Genomic DNA, 19,727 nt, shown 5'->3' with positions numbered 1-19,727 from the left:
GGGAAAGAGCCCACCCAACCAATCAACATGTAGCAACGGTGCAGGGTCTTCCAATGGGAAGGCAGTGATTTGAGAGGAGGTGCGCAAGACAGCCTGTTGTTCTAACCGTCGACAGTTGACGCTGCTTTTAGAGAGAGCTGGACGTGGAGAGTAATTGGTGACTGCGAAGCTTATCATCTGCGTGGAGTACAATGGTGGGGCGCGCCTGTTCTGTGGCCAGGCTTAGCCATATTTTAGGGGGGAATTTGAGGGAGAAGTAGAAAGGCGCTTGAGGACTGCTGGCTGAGGGGGTGCGGTAAACGGGAAGGGGGGAGGGGATACAGCGCCCCTGCCCTCACGAGTAACAGCGCCTGTCTCATGCAATGGGCGCCGCGCGTGCGCAGCCAGGGAAAGCGCGAAAAGTTTAGGCAGCCAATAGCGGGCGCATTATCGCCGAAAGGCGCGAAGCTGCCGTAGCCGTCGGTTGGCTTCTTGTCGTTGGCAGTTCGGGGGGGGGGGGGCGAAGGCTAAACCTCGACTGTCTCATGTTGCGGGGGGGGGGGATGTTAAAGAGAGAGATGGGGGCGAGGGCAATCGGTATCCCGTAATTTTAGTATCAGGTCATGGTCGCTGGGAGCCGTGGAAATGAGACGGGTGTATGTGCGCATGCTTAAGAGTTTAAAGTAGAATAATGGAAAACAAGCTGGTAGAGTATGTTGTGAAGGAAAAAGGACGGCGGTTATTCGAAATGAGGTAACGCATATCGGAATGGGCGAGGGTGCCGTTAACAGGTGAGGTAGGTTGTAAAGAAACAGGCTGCTCCATGGAGAAAATAATCGGATGCCAGTTGCATACATACTACATTTTTTCCAGCAGGCCAATAGGAGGAGGAAGGAGAGATTGTGAAAAGGGAGAGGAAGTTAAGTACTATACTGCCCATCTCCACTGCTGCAATTAATTTTTTAAAAAATCTATTAACGTGTCTAATTAAGCTGCTCCTGGAACGAGCTGCTGATTGAAAAACTTGCCCTAAGCGACAGTGATTGTCAAAATGTAATTCATAGTAAAAATGTATACCAATATAATTGAATGGTGCTCTTAAAAGGCAAAATGTATTCACAACTTTTGTTTCTACTTCTCTCCTGCTTTAAAAGACATAACCAAAGATATTTTTTTCTTCTTTTCCCCCAGCGTGAGTGTATCTCTATCCATGTTGGACAGGCTGGTGTTCAGATTGGTAATGCTTGTTGGGAACTATATTGTCTGGAACATGGAATCCAACCTGATGGTCAGATGCCTAGTGATAAAACCATAGGAGGGGGAGATGATTCATTCAATACTTTTTTTAGCGAAACGGGAGCTGGCAAACATGTACCCAGAGCTGTCTTTGTGGATCTTGAGCCCACTGTGGTTGGTATGTATATTTAAAACATCTACTTTGTCAAATCCAAAATTATTGGGGCGTTCATAAATAAAACTGATTGAGTAATAAGTATGACTTCTTGATTCTTGAGGGAGTTATGAAAGAGCATTTAAATGTTATATAGTAGTGCTCCATTATATTCAGTTGTTCATGTATTGAGGTTAAACTGATTTATGAGTCTGGCTTGTTATTTAAGACTAATGAAACTATATATTCTGTGCCAAGCAAATGGGTAGCCCAAACCAGTGCTTGCATACAAAAACGTAAGCGATATTATTTGCTCCTAAGTGCACATTTAAGATACTTTAAGAAACTAAGGTAGGGTCCCTTCCAACTGGATAACCTTATTTCATTATTATAGTGTTTTAAGTTAATATTTAGGGTACAATTTTATGTATCTTTTAATTCAGAATGAGCAGACATATTGTTCCATAGTCCTCAGCAATACACTTGTTTAGTTTTGTTTTTCTTGAAATCTGCTACACATTGCATATCCTTACCATTAGTTAATTCATTTATTGCAATTTTGAAGTAATACACAACATTTTAGTGTTTTCTTATTACAAGGACACTATCCCAAATTGAACTATCCCAAATTTTTCTGTCCAAGCGTAGGCATATCTACTGAAAATTAAATTCCACTATCATCAGAGCTTACTTCCAGGAAACTGAAGAGTATTCCCTTCCATTATCACTGAAGTTTCACATTTATCTTCAAATAGAAGAACATCAACTTTTCTTGTGTGAGATATTTAAATATCATAATATTGCATAACTGATAATCTCCATACTCCAAAATTGTGCTGTTTAATATATTTCCACACAAAAAAGGAGTTGTGTAACGATGGCTACCTGTTTCATCCATTTTGTATGCATGGGATTTTAAGGCAAAATTTAGCTCTGGTCTAAGCATTGCAATTATCAGATGTTGAAGGAATAATGGTTGACTAATTTTTATTGTAGATGAAGTGCGTACGGGCACTTACAGGCAGTTATTTCATCCTGAGCAACTCATTACTGGGAAAGAAGATGCTGCTAACAATTATGCCAGAGGTCATTATACCATTGGAAAAGAGATTGTTGATCTAGTGCTAGATCGTATACGCAAGTTGGTAAGTTTAAATAGTACCATTTTTAGAAGTTCCTGCAGGGTAGAGTCCAGTAAGCCTTTCTATAAGGTGCAGGAGGTAGCTGCTGGGAAGGAAAAGTAGCAAACACTGCCATACTGGGTCTTTAGCATTAAATTGTATTAACAATGCAATTATATTCTCCTCACTGCATCTATTGAGCAGAAAGTTGTTGTGTGCAAGGGGCTAATTGGGCTGCAGTATTTAAATTATCTAATACAAAGTTGGCTGGACCTTATAGACTGGAACTCCTGTACTTTCTCCATCCTGCTTCCACCTGTTGGGCAATTTGAAATAATTGTTTAAGGAGAGGTGTCAGTGGGCCTTCAGGAACAGACTTAAATGAGCAGAAGTGCTGCTTTTACATGTAAAAGGAAGATTGGGCTCCAGCTCCATGTTTTATTTTTTAAAAAAAATGAGATCACATGTAGCAAAGTAACACTACAATCCTGTGCAGAGTTACTCCAGTCTAAGACCACTGAACAAAGTAAGTTTAAACTGGAGTAGCTTCATAGAGTTGCCCTATAGATGTTTTGTATTCAGCAGTTTCTGGAATAGCATATGGATCTGCTAGGATAAAAAAGTTGTCTTTCCAGTGTTGCCATCCTGTTTTCTTAATCAGGGCATATATCTTCCATAATTGTTTACAATTTAGGCTATGGTTCTAAGCATACTAGGGAGTGAGCCTCATTGAGTTCAGTGGGACTTACATCTGAGTAAACATGCATAGGATTGCATATTCATTTATATAATTTGGGCACTGAGAAATGAGTTATTTCTCATATTTTATGCCAAATTCCAGTTTCTTAGGTTTAATGAGTAGTTTCTCAATGGCAAGTTAGATTAGACTATAGCATGTATATAGTCTCTGAAATGCATGCAGTAGAACTATCACTTTTCATACATACTGTGTCTCAACATTTTTTCTCTTTTGAGTTCAAATCAGAAGTGTAAACAAAAGAACCCTGACTGATCAGACCAGCATTCCATGTAGTCTAGCCCATTTGTTGAAGAGGCCAACAAACAGCAAAGCAGCCAAGGTCTTCCTCTGATGTTGCCTCCTAGCACAGGGTTTTGGAGGTTTCTTGCCTCTGAATGTGGATGTTTCCTTTAATCACCATGGCTAGTAGCTATTGATGGACTTACCTCCATGTATCTGTTTAACTCCCTTTAAAGTTTGTAATCACTGTCTTCACTGGCAGTGTATTAAAAACAGTCAAGTTATCTTTTCTACCACTACATAGATAACATTAAGATCAAATATGAGTGTTTGAGGGGGAGAAGTACTTTGGATGGACAAGTCATAAAGCTTATCTTTAAGTTAAATATACATATAAGTACAGTACTATTTTTTATTTATTTATAGTCCACCTTCTCACAGAGATCCAAGATGGATTACATGGTGCAAGTGTGTGTTATGATATCTTGCTGCTTCATATTTTAGATTGTTGTTCATTGTTTTTACTTCCAGGCTGATCTGTGCACAGGTCTGCAGGGTTTCCTCATTTTCCATAGCTTTGGAGGAGGTACTGGCTCAGGGTTTGCATCTCTGCTCATGGAAAGACTCTCAGTTGACTATGGCAAAAAGTCCAAATTGGAGTTTGCAATTTACCCAGCTCCACAAGTATCTACTGCTGTAGTGGAGCCTTACAATTCCATCCTAACTACACATACAACACTGGAGCATTCTGATTGTGCCTTCATGGTAGATAATGAAGCTATATATGATATCTGTCGACGCAATCTTGATATCGAGCGACCAACTTACACTAATCTAAATCGTCTTATTGGTCAGATTGTTTCATCTATCACAGCATCGCTCCGTTTTGATGGTGCTCTGAATGTAGATCTAACAGAATTTCAGACAAATCTTGTCCCGTACCCACGAATCCATTTCCCTCTGGCAACATATGCACCAGTGATCTCAGCTGAAAAGGCATACCATGAGCAGCTGTCTGTGGCTGAAATCACTAACGCCTGTTTTGAACCAGCCAATCAGATGGTAAAGTGTGATCCACGCCATGGCAAATATATGGCTTGTTGTATGCTATATAGAGGTGATGTTGTCCCAAAAGATGTCAATGCAGCCATTGCAACCATCAAGACAAAGCGTACCATTCAGTTTGTGGATTGGTGTCCTACTGGATTCAAGGTATTTTAAAATGTTATATTGTTTTTGGCAGTGTTGTCAGCAATATATCTTGCTTCCCCCTATGTAGTTCATAGTTGTAAAAAAAAAGTTCTAAAACATCCGGTCATATTACTGCTAATAGCTGCATGTAACCACAATACAGCTTGTGGATATTTTCTAAATTCACCCATTACAGTTTTCATGATCCTGAACATTTGGAAGTGCTTTTACAATGGGTTACATTTAGAATTAGACGATTAAGTAAGTAACACGTTAAAAATGTAGAACTTTATTTAAGATACATTTCTAATAAATTCACAACTTTCATTTTTACTTCAGATAATTGTAGTGTTTATAAGCAAGGCTGCTTGTTTTTTGACACAAGTTCAGTCATGCTTCAGTCTTCCCAGTGGGCTTATCATTTTGGTCATTCAGATCAATATATGTTGACAGTATAGTTAAATAGATTATTGAAAATTATAAAATCATTAAGCTGTAAGGAATTTTTAAAAATAAGTATTAAGTAAAGGCATTGCTACTTACAATTTGTCTTTTTCCTTCAGATAAGGATGACATGTGAGTGTCATATCTTAATTTTTGACCTAACTCCTTGTGTGAGAAGAAACAGAATGGGGCGAAGTACACAGGAGATGTTTTTGTACAGACTTGGGGGAACCTCAGCACACCTGTTCTGTGGAAAAATCCTAAAAATAAAAACAATATATGAACCAGGCAGACAGAGGCAGCAGTGCTGCAGGCAGGAGGCATCTCCTCCCTGTCCTACCCACAATGAGACTTGCAGGTCCCTTTTTCTATTTTAAGCCTATAAAGAAATCGGGTTGAGACTGGCCTGGGGTCCCCCAGTGAATTTCAGAGAATAATTACGGAATTGAATCCATAATATATATTTGCCTATCTATTAAAAGAAACAATAGGAAAGAAATGTTTCTTTTGAGTTCTGTGGTGCATTGTCTCCACATGTGAATAATGATGTCTTTTAAGTGGAACTGTATCATCACCTAGGGAAAACAGATTTTAAAAAACTAATTCCAGGTTTTTCCCCTCCTTCTAGGTAGGTATCAATTACCAACCACCCACTGTAGTGCCAGGAGGAGACTTGGCCAAGGTGCAACGTGCTGTGTGTATGTTGAGTAATACAACTGCTATTGCTGAAGCTTGGGCTCGTCTGGACCATAAGTTTGATCTGATGTATGCTAAGCGAGCCTTTGTGCACTGGTATGTTGGAGAAGGTATGGAAGAAGGAGAATTTTCTGAAGCTCGGGAGGATCTGGCTGCCCTTGAGAAAGATTATGAAGAAGTGGGTGTTGATTCTGTAGAAGCTGAGGCTGAAGAAGGGGAAGAATATTAAAAGTAATGTCAGATTATAAACATTTTAATATTTTCATACTTCAGTTCACTTGTTCAGTTTCAAATAAACTATGTTCTAGCAACAGTTTTGTTTTAATAGTCTTCAGCAACTTTAAAATCTTATAATAGTTCATTACAATTATTTTTAGAAAAGTAAGGAATAAAAAAAGTACTTGCCCTCATTAGGTTTGTAGAAGAGAAATGACAGGTTGACCAACTCTTCCTTTCATTCTTCCCCTTCCCTATTAACCCATTTATACTGAAAACAATCATCTTCAACCTATTATTTCTAGCGTGTATGTCTTCATGGTGAAGACATGCAACATCATTGCTCTGTTAAACACACACAACTTTCGTGCATGAAGGCTGTAATGTCATAATTTCAATTAAAAATGTGCCTGTTCAACTGAAGAAATATGAAAGAATAAGATTCCTCCCATTGATAGGGTTTCAATTTATCTCAGGTTTTCAGAATTTGCTTGAAAAAATGCATTAAGAATGGTTTATGGATTTAATTACAATAATTTGCTGTTTGTAATACTGAGGGTAATATAACTGAAGAGAAATACCTTTAAAAGTTAGAAATATCAAAAATACCATCAACCTGTGTACATTTAAAATAATAGCAACTATTCATGCAAATTTTAGTTACATGTGATTATTTTAAGGAATATAATTTTGGCTCTAATTTTGGCAGTTATCTCTACAGGACCTGGATCATATTATGCTAAAAGGAACTGTCCTGGTAAAGCTTTTTAGTGCAATCATAAGCAAAATGTATACCCTTTTAAGTCTAGTGGAATTGGTGGGTTTTAGAAGATGAAACAGTTCAGGTTTATACTGTTAAAAGCAATTTGAAGGTTGGGTTAGTGTTGCATACATAGAATCCCTACAGTGACCTGTTTCGGAGCCAGGCTGCTTTGTGTACCAGGTTACAAGTACTGATGATACAGTCACTGATTACAGCAAGGCCTAGAGTAAAGGAAAGGTAAAAACATGTTTATGCAGTGGTAATTCAGGAAGTCTATGAAGAGTGAAGCTGTTTTATACAATTTGCACTTTAATGCAAAATATTTTGTACTGGAATACTAACTTTCTTAATTACAAAAATGGAAAGTGTTATATTAATGATTAAACTGTTGAATAATATGAAGTATAACTGTTTTGCTGCCTCCAATTAGTATGGGTAGTCATTATCTATGAACAATTGTTTCTTCATATAGTCCTCTTCAGAACTACACAAAGCTGTTTTATAGATAACAGTGATAAGTTCTGGACTGTACGCATGTGTTTTAAAAACTACTAAGATATTAAGACAAAGTTTACATGTAAGAAGTACTTTAGATCCTCTCTTCCTGTTTATATGCACATACAAAAATAGTTTTAAATTTGGTTGTTTAACAGTGAATCGGTTAGTGGTTGTGCAGACCATTGCATTTCAGTCTACCTGTACTTTTACAGCATTCATGATCTTAAATCTCTTAGGGCTTGTTGAGGCAGAGCAGTTGACCACAAGATGGAGTAGTACAGCAGCCCACTAACTCCGTTCTGCCAAGGATTGTTTCATGAGCTGTAGCAAAGCAGCTCAGCAATCAGTAGGTCAACACTTATGTCTTCCATACACAAGGATACTCTGCAGTAGCTTGTACATTTTAAAATTATGTTCTGAAAAACTGATTCATTTGTAATTTGTTCTTTTCCCTGGGCTTTTGAGCAGATTACAACAGCTTTTCAGATTTATTTCTGTCCTTCGGTGGCTCCTCAGTAACAGAAGGTTGTGGGGAATAAAAGATGTCAAGTATCAATTTATACATACATGAATTAAAACGGATTAAGAAGTTTATTATAGTCAAATCAGCCTTAGCTTAAAGGGGGGGTCATGCATAAGCTTTCATTCCTACTGAGCACATCAGCACAATATTAAATATCCATTGTTAAAAGTAGCCTCAAGCAACAATTGAGAGGATTTATTTTTCACTCCTTGGTCCTGAGATGCTCTTTTCAGTAATACCAAGACTGATTGTGCCATCTCTTGGTAAGATTTTCCGTTTGGAAAAGAAAACCACTAAGGATTAGAGCCATTCAGCCCACAGTTGTTACATGTCAGTAAATGCAAAAAATCTATCCAATTTTCTACTTTCTGGGTAAGAGCTGGTGACTTCAGATTGCATGCTTGCATACTATATAGCTCTCAAGGAACTGCTTAGCGTCTAACAAGCAGAGACAGTACAAGGAGCCCAGATAGTGTTAACAAAGTACTGGTCCTTCACTGGCGTTGCCAAATGAGATTAGTATGATGCTGAGAGATTAATTTGCCTTATTTTGCAATTTTTTGCCCTGGAAGAGAAAAGTTTTTTGAAAAATTTAATATCACAGAAATTAAAAAAGATTAATGAGGTCAGACCATTAAAAGAAAACTACCCAGTTTGGTGTAGTGGTTATGAGCACGGGACTCTAATCTGGAGAGTAGGGTTTGATTCCCCACTCCTCCACTTGTTGCCAGCTGAGTGACCTTGGGCTAGTCACAGTTCTCTGGAGCTCTCTCAGCCCCACCCACCTCACAGGGTGTTTTGTTGTGGGGATAATGATGACATACATTGTAATCCGCTGTGAGTGGGCATTAAGTTGTCCTGAAAGGCGGTATATAAATTGAATGTTGTTGTTACTACCCATGTGAAGAAAGGGATGTATCACTAGTAAAAGCAGGGGATATTCTATAGAGCTGGGAGAGGGTATGACCTAACATACGTTCGGTGAGTAAATGAGGCCTATTGCCAACTTGAACTAGAGGAAACGACGGTTGGATTGATATGTGCATGTATACTGGTTTTATCAGCACTTGATTATTCAATACATAATGACTCGAATGATCTAACTCCACTAAGTTGTACATTTGAAATGTAAAGAAGGCTTAATATATGTTACTTTTCATGGCTCGTTCATGCATGTTGCAGCAGTCATCCAAGTGAAAGATGCCTGTAGGCTAAAGTTGCTAGACCATTCCTAAAAAAAACGTTCAAATTAAGGAAGGGATGCTGTGTATGTAAAACAAGGTATTGCAAACATCTTAAAACATTGGTTTCATATGGCCAGGGCTATTGTGAACGTACGTTGAGGTGGGGCAGCTGTCCCAAAGCTTGACTGGCAGGACCCACTGCTACAAATCTACCTGTGTGTCTCCTCTACTGCCTGCCGTTTCTTACCACTTGCTTGCAAGCAATCTGCCATCTGTGCTCCCAGCCATGTGCAATGACTGCATTGTCTGGGAAAGGATATGCAGGTAGTGTGGGCAGCTATGAGCACAGACAAAGAGGGCTTGCAGAGGTGGAGAAAGGATGTGCTGGCTCATGGGTGGCAGGTGGGAAGGGAGGCATGAACAGGCATGGGCAGAGGAGGAGGAGACATGTATACTCTGCCCAAAGCCCCTTGCAATCTGAAGCTGGCCTTGCATATGCACAAACCTTTTCCAAAAAAGTTTAGCATGTTGCTAATTTTAACACTGCAAAGGCAAATACATTATTTGGTGGCAGTAATTCTAACTAAAGTAGAAGAAAGTCTTACTCTCGTGGGGTGGGTTAGCAGTTTGCATAACTAATTTATGTGGTATTAGAGTGCTGCTGTTTTTTAAATCCATTCGCAAGCTGACCAATAAATACAATGAATGCTATTTGGTTATTACCTGTATTTTTTATCATGAGTGTAGGTGTAGCAGACCTCATTCATAGAGTCAAATTCTCTGCAATGTGTATTTCAAGCTATTTTGGTTTCCATACTACCTTTATTAACATCAATATTCCTTGCATGTATTTATATATTGGTTGATTGCATCATAGTCTGGCCTGGACTGTTCAAGAGAAAAACAGCAGATGACTCAACCAGTTTCCTGAAACAAGTATGTTTTTCATAAATGACTTTGAAAATAACTCACAGTAAATTAGCAACTTGACTTTCTCATTCAGATGTGAAGGTCAGCATTACATTTTGACAATATGTTCAACAGAACCTTCATAGAAAGGTGATCTGTGCAGTCTTTCATTTGCAGGGTTATCTTCTGAATCTAAACATATTCTGACAGTTTATTCTACAAACCTAAGCAAGAAGGGAAAGGTTACCATGAAATGATGGGTACCTGTTTCAATCATCTTTCTGTATATGGACTGACTTATAATTTTGAAGTAGGGCTATGGCTCAGTAGTTGAGTATCTGCCATGTTTAGTTCCTGGTGTGTTCAGTTAGAATGGTCAAGTAGCAAAGTTACTGTGTTTGTTGGGGAACAACGCAAGGACTTTGTATTACACTTGATAAGAATTTTGTGCCTCCCAAAAGCATACCAGCTCTTCTTCAGTGGAGGAAGGTATCCTTACAGTGAGTTGGGCCTCCACTTTGTGGGCACGGCATATGCAGTGTTTTGTAAAGGCACTTGGGATCCATAAGCAGGATTGCATAAACTAAGTAGACCCAATATGTAACTATAACATGCTTTTTTTCAAGCTCAGGTTTCCAATATATTTTATTGAATAGTTGGGGACAAGTTTTTTTCAAGGCAATAATAACCAGCTACACCTGCCCATTCATCCTCATGTAGAAGTTTTCCAGCTAACAGTATAAATTCCAACACTGATCTTGGGATCAGTATTCAATGGGATGTACATGTGGTTTGCCTTCTGTAAGATCATACCATTGACAGACTCACCGTGCAATCCTAACACCACAGACAGTGCCGTCGCTCATGTGCCAGTGTAAATGGGGCGGCGCTGGATGGCACCCTATTGACTTTTGCAGGATAGTCCCGCCAGTGCTTGAGCGTGGCAAGGCGAAATGCAGCAGCCCCTGAGAGGTCCTGCCCACTGTTCCCCTGACAACCCCATGCGCACCAGCCAATGGCCACACCCCTCCCCTCACATCCAGGCGAGAGAACAGCAGCAGTGCAGCCAATGGGGGAGGCCACGATCCCCACCACCGCCTCCAATAGGCCCCCGTCAGAGGGCAGGCATCCCTGCCAGGGAGGGGGGCAAAGGTGCAGGTCCATATCAAACATCCCCCCTCGCCCGTCCAGCCCTCATTTCTGATGAGGCTTGGTGCGCCTGCACATAGTTGCTTCCACTGCCACCCCCCAAGGAAAAAGGTTTTCCAGCTACCACCCAGAGACTGGCAACCCTAATTAGTCCCCAGGTTCCAGAGAAGCAGGGGGGGAGGGGGGCCGGCAGTGAGTGACAGGAACGCCCATTGGGAACCACGTGGGAGGCCGGGAGGCTGTTTGGAAACGAGGGGAATGAAAAGTGCGCTCAGACTTGCTGCCATGCAACATGAACTCATCACTTCATCTCTACAAATAGAGAGCAGGGGCTGGACCTTGACAGCCATGTCCCAGTACTGGAGAGATGCCCCCCCAGAGTGAACTGAGAGACCCCATGCTGAGCCCATCCCTGCTTCCGCAAACACAACCCCCACCCCCTGGCAGCAGCTTACCACCTGCACCCTGTCTTCCTGGCTTATCTGATGCCAGCTGCTCAGCCTACCAGAGAACGAAAGTCCTCAGTGCTTCCCCCCTCCCTGCAGACATTCATGGGCCACAGTTCAATTCCCACCCCTCTGCCTGCCGTTACATTAGGGGAAGGAAGGGGGTGGGGAGGCTGAACGGGGTGCTGCTTGATATATTTGTGGCGATGTGCGGGTGGAAATGTGTGATGGTGTTTAGGAAGAGGCTACTGACGATGTCAGACATGCAGACACAGAAGTTAGTTGTTTTTCAACTCGTTTTATTAAACTTGAAAAAGTGCCATTGTTCCTAGGCTGGAAAGGGAGCCAAGACAGTTTGCGCAGCCTTCCTTCTGCGCTCCCAGGGGCGAGGCTGAGATGGGGACTGCTGTGAGATATTGTTTCCTAGGCTGGATCTGAATGTCACTCTCAGAGGATTACAGGGTGGGGGGAAGGGAGGAAGCGGACATGCTTGGTTGGTCATCTCCCAGATGGGTCACGGCGTGCCTGCGAGAGAAAGACACGCATGTGGGCTTTGCCTCGGTCCACGGCCAAGGCAAAGCCCACGCTCCAACATCTGAGAAGGTACACATAGTAGAGAGCGGCAGCAGCAGCAGTGACCAGCTGATGCAAGACTGTCTGGTGAGGATGCACTCTGCCTTGGGGTGCTTTTTACCTTTAAGGGAGGAAACGGGTAGGTAGTTACAAACACCTGGTCAAGGGTAGTTTTCTGGGCAACTGCCTCTGGGGCAGGCAGGGGCTGCCGCCATCGCCCCCTCCCCCCCCTTCCAGGCCTCACCTGAAGAGACTAGTGGTCAGATGGGTTCAGGTGATGGGGCGGTTAGCACTAATCAGCGGGACGGGTTGGCCATCGCCCCATCTCCTACTTACCTGTCAGTGCTCCCTCACTCCTTACCGAACTGGAACTTCAGAGTCAGGATACCTGCGAGGAAACAGGAGTGGCTGTTGTTAGTTAGCCAGACATTCTGGACTTTGCCCTTCTTCCCTTCAGCGAGTGCACAGTTCTCCCACTTTCCTCGCAAAGTCTCCAAAGTGCACCCAGTGCCTGCCACTGGGCACCCTCTCTCTCGCCTCGTGTTCAAAGTGCCCACAGCACACAGCAAAGGGGCAGAGCTTCTGGTCATATGCTCACTTACCTGAAGAGTGTGGGCCGCGCTGGTCATGTTTTATAGGGTGCATTTACGGGTGATTGGGTGCAGGGAGGAGGGCTCGTCCATTCCGGGAGCGCACGCTGATTGGTCCCCATGATAGTTCCCATCCTATGCTCCTTCGGGCGACGGGGGCAGGGCAGGGCGCTCGGAGAGGGGGCCGAGTTTTTGCTGTTCCATGGGTGCCTATGGGCTATGCCTTCTTCCGTGGCGTAGCTCTTTTGCGCCACTGTGGGCGTTCCCGCTTCTGGAAGGGCTTAGGGAGCAAGCTAACTGTGGCCCCGCCCCCTCCTGCGCCGACATGGGGCTCTACACTGCTCTCCGCCTCTGCCCGGCCGCCTCTTGCTTGCAACGGCGCCAGCCCGCCAGCGGAGCAGCGCCTTGTGCCACTGCCAACAGAAGGCCATTTATGTGCACATAAGAGCCAGTTGCATTGTCGCAAGCCTTAGTTTGGTTCCTATTCACTTTCCCCGCCCGTTAGGATTGCACTGCCAGTAATCTACATGATGTCTCTTATGGTTTTAGATTCCTTGATACTTTTTAAACAGAATGGATTCTGGGCCATTCCTTTTGCTCATTCTTGGAAAATTTGTCGTGAACATGTATGGGAGCATCCTTATCTCCACCTGTATATGGGTGGACAGATACATTGCTATCCTGCAACCTTTTGTAACCATGACCCTGAGATCTAAGGAAACTGCCATCTCTTGGGCTATCATGCCAGCTGGCATATGGGCAGGAACTGCTTGTACTTAGCAACTACATAAACATGAGGGTTCCAAATCCTGTTTCCATAGTTTTTCTGAAGGTATTTGGGAAAACCAAATGTTGCTCATCACCTTGGAAAGTGGCTTTTTTGGCCACATGACTACCATGATCTTTTGTACAATTCAGATTGTCATATGCTTGCATGAGAACCAAAAGTCAGATGATCCTTTCGCTAACCAATCAATACTATCACAGCAAACCTAGCTGTCTTTCTGGTCTGCTTCAACGCCCATATGGCACTCCTGCTGTATCACCTGGTGAAGAATCACATTCTTAGAGATGAACAGGAGATCATACATTTCTTCAGGTAAGTCTCCTGGGCTAACAACTGCTTCCAGGATGCCATCTACTATTTTGTCATCGGCGAGTTTCTGAAATGTGGCTAATGATGTGGTGCAGGAATGGTTAAAGTTGACTAAACCTAGGCTTGAGTGGGAAACATACTAATTTGAATTCCCTCTATACAAGACTGCCAAGAGCCAAGAGATTCTGTCTGCACCCACCCCTCACATTTAAAGAAACAGCTACAAAGCAGTAGAAAAAAGGATGTGCACATTAACATGTACTTTCATTTATCCTTTTCGGCGTGGTGAACCAGACAGAAAGGGAACATTGGGAATGGGAGGCAAGGAACTCACCAGTGCTCATAGAAGCAGAGTAGGAGAAAGACATCTCTAGGAGTCCAGATTTTCTAACATCAAACCCTTTGCTTAACTAGAAAACATGCAAGGGTGGGGGGGTCTCTTGATATGGCTTCAAGTCACACAAAAGGTTAAAGAGATTTCAGATTCTTAGGCTCCTAGCTATCACTGAAATAGATTGTGCTGGCTGGTATCCTGGCTTGTTGGGCTCAAAATATGGTGCTTCAAATGATTCCTTCAGGCAGCTATCACTGTATGAAGGAACCATACAGACTTTTTCTGGCTAACAAATCACATGGAAGGGGATTGACTGTTCTGCACTGGAACCATTTCTATCATACTAAGTAGAGTGTTGGACTAAGATCTGGGAGACCCAGGTTCAAATCCCCACTGCTATGGAAGCTTGCTGGATCACCTTGGGCCAGTCACACAATCTTAGCCTAACCTATCTCACAGGGTGTTGTAAAGATGAAATGGAGAATGTAGTAAGCCACATTGGGTGCTCATATGTATTAGAAAAAGCAGTGAATTTTAAGAACAGTATTAGCAATGCAATGCTCTTAAAATTCACTGTTTTTTTCTAATTTAATATATTGAAGAGGGGCCATTGTCACTGAGAGATCTCTGTCTTTTGGTGCTACACCTCTGAAGATGCCAGCCGCAGCTGCTGGCGAAACGTCAGGAACTACAATGCCAAGACCACGGCAATACAGCCCGGAAAACCCACAACAACCATTGTTCTCTGGCCGTGAAAGCCTTCGACAATACATTGGTGTGGCTGCTTGTGTTTTTGTATTTCAGATCGGCTTCCGAGTTTCACAGTTCGATTCATGGATAGTAAGACTACTCGGCACCCAGAGGACCCTGTACATCTAAAATATAAACTAATACAAAGAGTTTGGCACAGTGCTTTCATACTTATGAAATTAAGCCTAAGTACCTGTGATGAACTGAACATATATTTTTCTTGTTTTGGTTCATTTCATCTTCCTCTCCTGTCTCTAGTGCTTCTCTGTCTCAAATATTAGATTGTAAATTCCTCAGGACAGGAACCTGCCTTTTTTGTTGCTTTTCTATGAAGTGCTATATGCATTGTGTAACAAAGGTCTTGCTTCAATTACTTTCTATAATATAAAAATAATATGTAATAAATGTTTATCGATGGTCTTCCTATGCAGTCCCACATGGGACTGTGCACGTGCAGGCCTGCCGATTTTGGAGATTTTTATAGCTCAACACCATTAGGGGGTGCCCTTGCCTCTCAGCGCCCATGTGCGGCCGTTTTTCCTGCCAAAAACGGCTCCCTAAGAGGCGAGGCGCCCCCGACATACCCTCAGTTCCTCTTTTGGCGCCGATGAAAGAGGTTCATAGCTCTATCTGTCCATCTGAAGTTGGTCAGCAATGTCGTAACTGCTCTTTTCAAGCGATGAGTGGCTTGCGACAGAAAAATGACAAGATCAGATGGGCATTCTAGTTGCCTTTACTGTTTAGGCGAGACTCATAATGTGCAAGCTTGTAAGCATTGCCGCGCCTTCACCTCGAAGGCCAAGGCTGAGCAGGCGGGTAGATTACAAGCGTCCCTTTGGAAGCGTGCCATGGAGGCAACTGATCCATCGGCTAAGGCACAATCTTCTGCCTTGCCCGGTTCCACTACCCAATCTAGTCCCGCCTCTACGGGCTTGAAAACGCCATGCTCCCACTCTTCTGCAGTCTGTTTGGAGTCTAGACCGCCACTGGATTCGACTCCAACTTCGGTCCACCCTGCCTCAGAACCAACTCCTACCGCATCGGCTCTAACACCATCAGGTTTGAAGACTCCTCGTAGTCAAACGCCTTCAGTGTCAACAGCGGTCGCTGCATCCCCTTGGACCCGTCAGGAAGACGTTCCTGCGAGGGCCTCTGGTTTGAATACTCCCCGAAGTGGGACACCGTTGGCTCCAATTGCCATCTCAGACCGACCTTCACCTCTCCAACAGGGCGACTCTGCCATGGTTCCAACACTGTCGGATCCAATATCGACTTCGGGGCCGGTTCATCCGGTTATGGAAAAGAAAAGGAAGAAGAGAAAGCACTAATCTTCTAAGCTATCCTGGAAGCTAAGCTATTCTAAACTATCCTGGAAAGTGTTCTCTCTACCCAGAACCCTCCAGAAGCATCGGAGGTGAATGGTTCCAAACCCCTCGGAAAGAAGTGCAAGGATTCAGGGGACCATCTGTCACCACACAGTGCTCCTTGTTCCAGAAGCAGTCATGAGGAGGATGTGATCTTTGTAGAAAAGCCCCCCACTCCATTGGGACGACCTCGATCACTGTCTCGCGACTCCTGGTCCTCTCGCTCATCCCATAGTCAGAAAGGACATTCCGGACATAGGGTGAGCCCTTACTCTGGGAGAAGTTACTCGAGAGAATACGATATGCCTGAGAAACTGGTTCCCAGTCGCTTCTACAGAGAGGATTCTTACTGCTCGGATCTCCATTATAGAAGAGAGTCTAGATCTCCCTCCATAAGGGCCCATTCCTTTGTGGATTCTAGACGAACCCTGTGTCCTTCGAAGCCTGATGTCGAGCGTTTCAGGGCTAGTGATTCTCCAGTCAGATTCTCTGGATGGAGAGATTGGCTCTATGGAGGATGCATTCCCCATGGATGACTTCAGGGCATATAATGAACTGCTCCAACGTATGGCTAAGGCTCTTGAGATTGAGGTGTCTTCTGCGGAGCTGAAGTTCACCAATAAGATCCTAAAGCATATCTATTCTGAATCTACTCCTACTATTTCCTTCCCTGTCTTTGAAGGTTTTGTGAAACTACTGATGGATCTGAAGTTAAAACCGGCATCGACTCCTGCCATGAATCTAAAGGTTGAAAACCTATATTGAATAAAAGATGACCCTCTGCCCCTTTATATCGATCCATCCTCCACCATCATCCTTGGTGACAGAGGAGATGCAGTCAAAGCCAAAACAGGGATCCCTATCTGTCCCCTTGGATAAGGAAAGTAAAAGGCTAGATGCGATTGGGCGCAAATTCTATACCTCTGCGGCGTTTGGGGTAAAAATAGCTAACTACTCTGCAATGATGGTTGCGTATCAACTCCTGCTTTGGAATAAAATAGCCACCTTTATGCTCAAACTGCCAGAAGACCGGAAGGTATTTATGAGAGTCATTCAAGAAGAGGCTGTTCGCCTTTCCTGCCACCAAATTAATGCCAGTTGGAATATGGCAGACACCTCCACCAGATCTTTGCTGTCAGCAGTGGTCCTTCATCAGTATGCTTGGTTGAGAACCACAGCCCTTCTGGCGGACACAAAGAACCAAGTGGAGGATCTCCCATTGGAAGGTACCACCTTGTTCTCTGATAAAACGGATGAATACCTTTCGAAGAAACAGACAGAGAGGCTGACTGCTCATTCCTATGGTGTGCTTCCACAACACCAACATCAAAGTGTGTCATGCTCACATTATAGATCGTTTCATAGAGGTTGACAGCAGCGGTTCCAACCTTATCAAGGGTACGCTTATCAGAACCAGCGAGTTTACCAGAGCCCACAGTCCTCCTTTTCCAGAAGGAGATCAAGTCAGAAGGTCAAGAATGACGCAGGCATGCCAAGAACCAGCCTCAACTCCATAAGCAGTTTTGACAATTACAGGACTCTGACCCGGTTTTGGGGGTCAGGTTGAGTGCTTTTTTTGTTGAATGGTGTTCTATTACCTCTGATGTTTTGGTTCAAAAGATAGTTAAGTTCAGTTATAAAGTTGAGTTTTTACAGTTACCTTATTTACGACTCCCTGTGTTTTCTTCTGAGATACCTCAAACAGGGATAAAGGGGCTATTGAGGAAGTCACTGACCAGAACGAGTTATTAGGCTTTTATTCTAATATTTTTCTGGTGAAAAAGAAGGATGGGGCTCTTAGGCCCATCTTGGACCTTTGTAATCGCAATAAATTCATTAGGATTCGTAAATTTAAGACGATTACCCTACAGGCAGTCCTCACCTTATTGCCCTCTGATGCCTGGTTTGTGGTTCTGGACTTGAAAGATGCCTATTTTCATATCTCTATTTTTCAGGACCATAAGAAGATCCTTCATTTTTCCTATGGGAAATGTGTTTTTCAATATAAGGTTCTCCCTTTTAGATTATCTACGGCCCCTTGAGTCTTCACTAAGTGTATGGCAGTTGTAGTAGCCCACCTGAGACTCCAGTGATGATGTATTTTTTTGTACCTGGATGATTGGTTGCTCGTCAGACATTCAGCTGAGGATATAACCAGACAAGTGTTGGTTACCTTGTCTACTTGTCTCCATCTGGGGTTGTTTTCAAAAGAAATCCAAACTTCCCCCTTCTAAAGTTGTACAGTTTATAGGTACCACTTTGGATGGTACAAAGAATGCTGGTTTTCTTCCCCAGGACAGAGCCATGAAAATTAAGACCCTTGTTAAGAAACTTAAGAGATGCCATTTCCAGTCGGCTCATTTCTTCCAAACCTTGTTAGGTTGTTTGGCCTCTACCACGGCTGTAGTGCCGTTGGCTAGACTTCACATGCGCTCTTTGCAGCTTTGGTTCACCTCAGTTTTCTCCCCGGATAGGGATCCTCAGCATAAGAGATTTAATGCCCCTAGAGAAGTCATCCGTTCTCTAGACTGGTGGTTGGTTGATGTGAATCTTTTCAAATGGACTCAATTTGGCTGTAGGCACCCACAGATATCAGTTACAACAGATGCTTCCAATTTAGGTTGGGGAGCCCATTGCGAGGGTTCTTACACTCATGGTGTGTGGGGTGAATCTGAAAGTAAAGAGCATATTAGCTTACTGGAACTGAGGGCTTATGCTATGCGTTAATTTTCTTTTTAGATATTGTGAATAACAGAACTGTCCAGATTCTCACGGACAATACAACAACTATGTTTTATTTAAACAAACAGGGAGGCACGGCATCTGTGACTCTGCAAGGAAGCGGTGAGAATCTAGAATTGGGTGAAGGATCACTGGATGTGGTTGCAGGCAGTTCATATCCCTGGCATAAACAATTCAGTAGCCGATCATCTGAGCAGATTACAAGGGGACAATCACGAGTGTTCCCTTCAAGACGTTTACTTAAGTCCTGTTTTTTTCCGAGTGGGGTTACCCGTGGGTCTCTTGGGGATGCGTTTCAACTCATGTGGTCAGGAACCTTTTCTACGCATTTCTCCCATTTCCTCTGATGTCCAGGGTGGTCAGCAAGATTCTAGCGGACTGGACGTCAGTCATCCTCATAGCTCCCTTTTGGCTGCCCCAACCGTTGTTCCATGCTCTGCTGTGGTTACAGACTCAGATGCACAAATTCCCAGGGGAACCAGATATCTTACTGTGGAGGGGAGTTTTCCACCACAGGATAGAGAAACTCAAACTGACAGCCTGGCTAATCTCTCAGGATTAAGTTTTTCCTCTGATGTAACTCATGTGTTGCAAAATGCGAGGAGGCTGTCCAATCACCAATCTTATGCTTTCAAATGGGATAGGTTTACTAATTGGTGTAAGGAACGGAGTTTAGACCCTTTCACTTCCTCCCTTCCCAAAGTATTAGATTTTCTTTGGGGTTTGAAACAACATGAGTTATCCAACTCGTCAGTGAAGTGTATCTGGCGGCTATTTCAGCCTTCCATCC

At 43.2% G+C, this 19,727-nt stretch overlaps 1 protein-coding gene and 1 pseudogene across 1 annotated transcript; both read left to right on the top strand.

The window, feature by feature from the left end:
- The first annotated feature begins 1,215 nt into the window (after positions 1-1,215).
- LOC129332066 (tubulin alpha-3 chain) lies at positions 1,216-6,029 on the top strand. The gene is made up of 4 exons (XM_054982850.1): positions 1,216-1,393; positions 2,366-2,514; positions 4,001-4,681; positions 5,733-6,029. The coding sequence occupies exons 1-4, from the start codon at positions 1,273-1,275 to the stop codon at positions 6,027-6,029; spliced, it is 1,248 nt and encodes a 415-aa protein (XP_054838825.1). The 5' UTR covers positions 1,216-1,272.
- A 5,945-nt stretch (positions 6,030-11,974) lies between these two features.
- On the top strand, positions 11,975-16,159 carry LOC129332668 (lysophosphatidic acid receptor 4-like; annotated as a pseudogene).
- Positions 16,160-19,727: the final 3,568 nt, after the last annotated feature.

This window comes from Eublepharis macularius, chromosome 6 (assembly GCF_028583425.1).
Source record: "Eublepharis macularius isolate TG4126 chromosome 6, MPM_Emac_v1.0, whole genome shotgun sequence".
NCBI lineage: Eukaryota > Metazoa > Chordata > Lepidosauria > Squamata > Eublepharidae > Eublepharis > Eublepharis macularius.
This window is presented reverse-complemented; position numbering and strand designations above follow the sequence as displayed.

Excerpts from the sequence above, each read along its gene's own strand:
- LOC129332066 (XM_054982850.1), top strand. The coding sequence starts at position 1,273 with ATGCCTAGTGATAAAACCATAGGAGGGGGAGATGATTCATTCAATACT. Across the intron at positions 1,394-2,365 it reads TCTTGAGCCCACTGTGGTTG|ATGAAGTGCGTACGGGCACT; the intron begins GTATGTATATTT and ends TTTTTATTGTAG. Across the intron at positions 2,515-4,000 it reads TAGATCGTATACGCAAGTTG|GCTGATCTGTGCACAGGTCT; the intron begins GTAAGTTTAAAT and ends TTTTACTTCCAG.